Here is a 6,113-nt window from a genome sequence, read left to right on the forward strand (position 1 = left end):
CCTGAATCATAATCTGAAAATAGAATCTGATTTTGGATTGCAAAGCCTATTTTCCCAGGAGTTGTAGGCCTTCACTAAGGTAAAAGGGAATAATACAAGAATTATTTGGGGCCGTCCTGTGGCCCAGTGGCTAAAGGAATTGGATCCCAAATGGCTGACTAGTTTTTTTTTTTTTTTTTTGAGAGGTTTTTGCTATAGGGCACGTGCGCTCTCCAGACAGACAGAGAGAGAGACAGAAAGCGAGAAGTCACCCCCCAGGGGGGATGGCCACACTGCAATCCCTTCTCCTCCATTCTCCTCTCAGGATCTTGGGCATGCATGCACACGCGCCTGGCGTGAGTTTAAGCCACTGGGTCTGGGACGCGAACTGCGGTCGACTACGTGGGAGTCCAGCGACATAGCCATTACGCTAACTGCTGGTCCCATGGCTGACTAGTTTGAGTCCCAGCCCCAGAAGCTTGAAAAACATACTGGGCACACGTATATGTGTGTCCCATATCACGACAGGATAGAGAAATGAAGGAAAAGAAACTGTGGCATGACCACACCTCACTGGGGGGTGCTTTCTCCCTCTCCCACTGTCTCTGGAGAGCATAAGTGCTCTCTAGCCAAAAAAGAGAGAAGAGAATTATCTGTTCTTTGCGGCTTATAAAGGGGTAGAGAAAAAGGCACACTGGGGAGATTCCTAAAGTACTAGTGCTGTTTCCATCAAGTAAACAGTTTATAATGGCTTTGGCACTCCTGCTGGAAGACAGGGAATTGGAGGAAGAAGACAGGGAGTTTAATTAATCCAACCAGGCCACATCCTGATTCCGGAAAAGTACTCAAGCCACCTAATTAAAAGATTGGCCTTTTTCTTTTGCAAGATGAAGGCTTCAGCCAAGGACCCTTCCGTCCATAGACCTAGAAGCCTTGGAAAAGAGAGGAGAATATGGAGGGGACATTTTAAACTCCTAGGTGCTCACTTTTACCAAAAGGTGTAAACATTTTAGAGAATGGAGGAAAAGGCAGGGCAGACACTGGCTATGATCTGATGCTTCAACAGGAAATTCAGCTTTAAGGGATGGGGACAGAAGGTATCTGGCATCAGGAAGAAAATAAGAAAAATTGCTGTTTAAGAAACTTGCTAGCAAAAGTGATGGATGTATTTAAATCCTGGAGTAGGGTAAAGAAGACAAAGAGAGAAAAAAAGTGAGACCCTCTGACCTAAGACAGCAGAAAAAGTACAGAGACCAGGTGAGTCAGTAGCACGGGTTGAAGGTGTCTGGATCCCACATGGCAGACTACACAATCAGAGTCCCAGACCTGGTGGCTTAAAAAGCATGCCAGGTACATGTGCAGGTGCTCAAAATCCCAAAAAGGAGGGAGAAATGGAGAAGGGATTGCAGCATGGCCAGGCCCCATGAGGGGAGCTTTCTTTCTCTCTCTAGCAAGCACACATGTTCTCTGACAAATTAAAAAAAAAAAAAAAAAAAAAGGAAAGAAAGTAAAAGTATAGAGATCTAAGAAAAACAGAGACCTGGTCAGAAACAGCTAGGATCTCTGCGGCTTGCTGGTGCGGTGGCACCACTGAGAGAAGAACCTCAGGCCCAGCTGCAGCTGCACACCCATGCCCAGAACACTAGGTGGCACTGCCCAGCAGACATGGCAGGGCACTCAGGCACAGGCAGAGCATAAAGCCTGGCCTTCCCTCTTACAGGCTGTAATAATGGCAGGAGGCCCATTCTTCTAAACCGTGGGCAGTACGGATACTATGAGCCCTCTCAGCCATTTGACCATTACAGTGTCCTCATCTGAAGAAGACTCTGAAATCGAGCAAGAAGCCTAGGCCAAGGGGAAGGCTTATGCTCTAACAAGTTCAAATATGGAACAGGTATTACAAACCTTCTGGTCCCTTACTTTGCTGGAGAAGAAAAATCATCTGGAAAGTCTGATATGTCCCCGTTATATGCTCTTCATCACTGCACTCTCCAAGCTCCATATGTAAACTCTAGCAGGATTCAATGATCTCTGCTCCCTCAACCCTCACTGTCCTGAGCCACTTCAAAAGGAGCGAGGGTTGGATCAAGAGGCGTGGGAGGGAGAAAAGGGTACCTGCCAAGCCTGGGTGGTTGGCTGGCTCCTCACTGCTGAGCTCATTCCTTGCCCCCCCCCCCACAGATAAACATTCCAAGGAGGTCTGAATCAAAAATAATCCCTTATCAGATGAAACCAGTTTTTCCTGGGCTCTGAGATATTTTAGCAAAGACGTTCTTTCCCACTTCTTCATCCCTTGGGCTACAGCGTGGCATTAATTTCATCGCTTGCTAACAATATACTCGCTCTCCATTGTCACCTCCCCCTCTCAAACTGAAGGTGTTTGTGGGCCACAAAGTACTTCCATCCCCTTTTCCCACACTCATACCCCTCGTGGCTGCTTCTGGCTCTTGCTCCACCCTGTGTGACAGACTTTACCTCTGCTCCGTCAGGATATCCAGAACACTTTCTGCCAACCAGATATTTTTGGCTGTAACATCTCCACCTGATTTCAAAGGGGGAAAATAGAGAATCAGAGCCTCTGACTAGCAGCTCTGCTAATCCAACCCACCTCTTCGCCTTCCTGCAGTTGCACCCTAACTGCTGTTCCACCACTGCTGTCCTGAGCCTCCCATTCCGTCAGGGTTAAAGCTTCTAAAACTTTGCCTCCAGAGAGAAGGGAGGCAAAAGTTCTGGATTTTTCCAGAAACCAGAGTCTGGGAGTTGGAGTGGGAACTTTGGCCCCTCAACAGAAATGTCTGGGAAGAATATATGAGAGGCACATGGGTGGAAAGAAAGTGCGACAGCTCAGACAGGGCTTGCAAGGTGCAGACAGCTGGCCAGGCTGCAGTGCAACATCCGGATGTCCAGAGTCCTGTGTTCTCTCAGGACAGGTCAAGGGTCTCTTTTTTCCAGGTACTACAGTCTTTAGTGCTTACTGTGGAACCTCCTGGAGCAGAATTAACATGCAGTAATGCCAGACCAAACTCTTGGGATGAGAACAGGGGAGGCTGTGTGTGCCACACAGGGGAGAAAGTGCCAGGAGGATAAAATTCGCCAGCACAACGATGCTCTGCTTTGTCCCAGGTCCCAATCAAAAAGTTCAATGTTCACATAGTTACGCACCACAAAAATTAAGGTTCGTACACATCAAAACAGGAGTATCCATGTTATATAAGATCCTAAAGGGACCAGCAGTTAGCGTAATGGCTATATCACTGGACTCCCCCGTAGTCGACTGCAGTTTGCGTCCTGGACCCAGTGGCTTAAAACTCACGCCGGGCGCGTGTGCGTGCGTGCCCAAGATCCCGAGAGGAGAAACGAGGAGAATGGATTGCGGCATGGCCATCCCTCCTGGGGGGTGATTTCTTGCTTTCTGTCTCTTTCTCTCTGTCTGTCTGGAGAGCACATGCACCCTACAGCAAAAACCTCTGGAAAAAAAAGAAAAGATCCTAAAGAGGAAACAAAGTACCATCAGGCAACTGCCAAGGTGGAGGCCCACATCTACCATCCTGGAAGTGGAAGCAGTAGCACAGATAGGCCTCGTGGATATTCAGGGGCTCACACGGACAAGACACAGCCACAGACCAATGCCAAGATGATAACAAAACCTAAATGTCAGGGTCTGTTCTGTGACATACTTTGTCCCTCAGACTGGGCCCAGTCAAATGCCATCATTATTAGGGAGCAAATGCTTAGAACATAATGGTGCAGCCAGGGAAGATGTCTGGGTTTCTGAAAGCATAGTGACATGGGAAAAAATTATTTGCCTGCTCTTGTCTCCCCATTCCCTCCTGATCCGATTATGCTATGAAACTCTAGAGTGAGGACTGGCAAAAGTAGGCCAAATGTTCTGTCAGGCTCTAGGTTAAGCAGGAGAGAAGAAAATGAGACAAGACTTACTGCTTCAAAAGGCCACCTGTGATGATTTTTCCTTTTCTTAGTCTTCTTAAAAGAATTTTTCCAGAGGGTACATGTATGTGTTTGCCAGAGAGACAGAAGGAGGGAGAAAGTACTCCCTGCTCCCCACAGGGAATGGTCACACCACAATCCCTTCTCATTTCTCCATCATGTCTGGGTTTGGGGCATGCACACACATGTACCCAGTGTGTTTTTCAAGCTGTAGGGTCCAGGACTCAAACTGCATGGTAGGCCAAGAGGGATCTAAATCCCTTAACCACCAAGCCAGAGGCTGGTGTCCCCTACGATTTTTCAGTCAGTTTCTTTAACACATGTGGTCAGATGTCTGTCAGAAAGTGTGTCAAGGGACCAGCAGATGGCGTGATGGCGTAATGGCTATGTCGCTGGACTCCCATGTAGTCGTCTGCAGTTTGAGTCCCGGACCCGGTGGCTTAAACTTACGCTGGGCGCATGTGCGTGCATGCCCAAGATCCTGAGAGGAGAATGGAGAAGGGATTGCGACGTGGCCATTCTCCCTGGGGTGGTGATTTCTCGCTTTCTGTTTCTGTCTGTCTCTGTCTGTCTGGCAAGCGCATGCACCCTATAGCGAAACCTCTCCAAAAAAAAAAAAAAAGAAAATGTGTCAACAAACCAGGAATTGAGTCCTTTAAACACCTAATCATTCTCCATTGCCTAGATTAGTTTCTGGGTCCCTCTCTTTTTTTCTTTATGCTCCCACCATCAAACTCACCTGCAATCTGCTTCATAAATGTCATGCAAACACCATCAGCTCCCAGAACCCCACTCTTCACTAGTTCCCGTACCAACCACACCAACTAAAGGAGAAAGGAAAAAACAAATGAAGAGTGTGGCCTATAAATGTGAGAACAGAGCTAATTCAACCCCATTATAATTTAGGTGCACAATGGTAGGGGTGTGTTACCCCTAATTCCTCCTTCCCTCCCTGGTAAGAGAGGGACCATGCTCTTACTATATCTTTGAACTAGATCCTCTCTTTTCTTGATCTTACCTGAGTACGACAGGTATCCTGCAACTTCAGGTACTTCTCCATAAGTATCTGGTTGATTTTATTCAGGACAATATTCATACCATCACGACTCACCAGAGCCAAGTCCCGGTAACACTGCAAGAAGTGAGGTTTGTGTGCAGTCAGCAAGCTGGGAAAAGGCCCTGATATCACACACAGTGGACCTCCTGCCCCCTTGTCCCTTAAACTTAAATAACATCAATGGGATACTGAGTAGCAATGAAACATTTTTAGTTCTGAATACCTTCCTTCCACAGGGCTCCTCCAGCATAAACCTATCCTTGCTCTGTTACACAGGGTGGAGAAAAGGGACTGAGCTATCCTCTAGTAAGGCAGGAAAGTCTGCTGAGCAAATCTCCTAGTCCATTTCTGTTCCCTACCTCCCTTTCTCAGGAAGTGTCACACTGTTTGATGCCACATACTAAGCAAAACCAGGGAGGCCATCTGCTTTTGATTTGCCATTAAAAGGTCAATGGGTTTGGTGACTAGGCCAGAAAGAATCCTAAAGAGGCTCTGAGGCCTGTACTGATCCAGCTAGATAGAGCAAAGGAAAGAGGATCCAGTGGCCAGTGCTCCAGATAAAAACATACAGAACCAAAACTGAACTTTCTTTTTTCTTTTTAAGTAATGATTTACTTATTTTTATTTGTTCATTATCTTATTTTGACCAGAGAGAGACAGAGAGAGAGAGAGAGAATGAGAAAGCAAGCCACCAAGTCAGGGACTTGAACTGTGGTTGGCCACGTGGGAGTATACAGTGCTTCAACTACCACACCACTTGCTGGTCCCCCCTTTTCTTTTTTTAACAGAGATTTTTCCTACAGGGCACATGTGCTCCACAGAGAGACAGAGATAGAAAGCGAGAAATCATACCTCGGGGGAATGGCCACGCTGCAATTCCTTCTCCTTCATTCTCCCCTCAGCATTTTGGACATGCACATACATATGCCTGTGTGAGATTTAAACCTCTAGGTCCGGGACTCGAACCACGGTTGACTGTGTAAGTCCAGTGACGTAACTATTATGCCTGGTCTCACTTTTTCTTTTCTTTTCTTTTCTTTTCTTTTTTTTTTTTTTAAAGAATGGAAGCTGAAATTGTAGTTTTTTTTGTTTGTTTGTTTGTTTTTTTTTTTTAGTTTATTCATTTATT

At 46.5% G+C, this 6,113-nt stretch overlaps 1 protein-coding gene across 2 annotated transcripts in view; it reads right to left on the reverse strand.

Annotated features, from left to right (window-relative positions):
* The window catches only part of INTS3 (integrator complex subunit 3), a 54,389-nt gene that overhangs the window by 27,085 nt on the left and 21,191 nt on the right, over positions 1-6,113 (reverse strand). For both annotated transcript variants that reach the window (XM_006159816.2, XM_006159815.3), the window contains exons 4-6: positions 4,946-5,059; positions 4,667-4,751; positions 2,455-2,521 (exon numbers count right to left, since the gene is read on the reverse strand). In XM_006159816.2, the coding sequence (XP_006159878.1) occupies positions 2,455-2,521; positions 4,667-4,751; positions 4,946-5,059 (266 nt within the window). The remainder of the gene's footprint in view (positions 1-2,454; positions 2,522-4,666; positions 4,752-4,945; positions 5,060-6,113) is intronic.

The sequence above is a fragment of the Tupaia chinensis genome, unplaced genomic scaffold (assembly GCF_000334495.1).
Source record: "Tupaia chinensis unplaced genomic scaffold, TupChi_1.0 Scaffold000659_1, whole genome shotgun sequence".
Taxonomy (NCBI): Eukaryota; Metazoa; Chordata; class Mammalia; order Scandentia; family Tupaiidae; genus Tupaia; species Tupaia belangeri.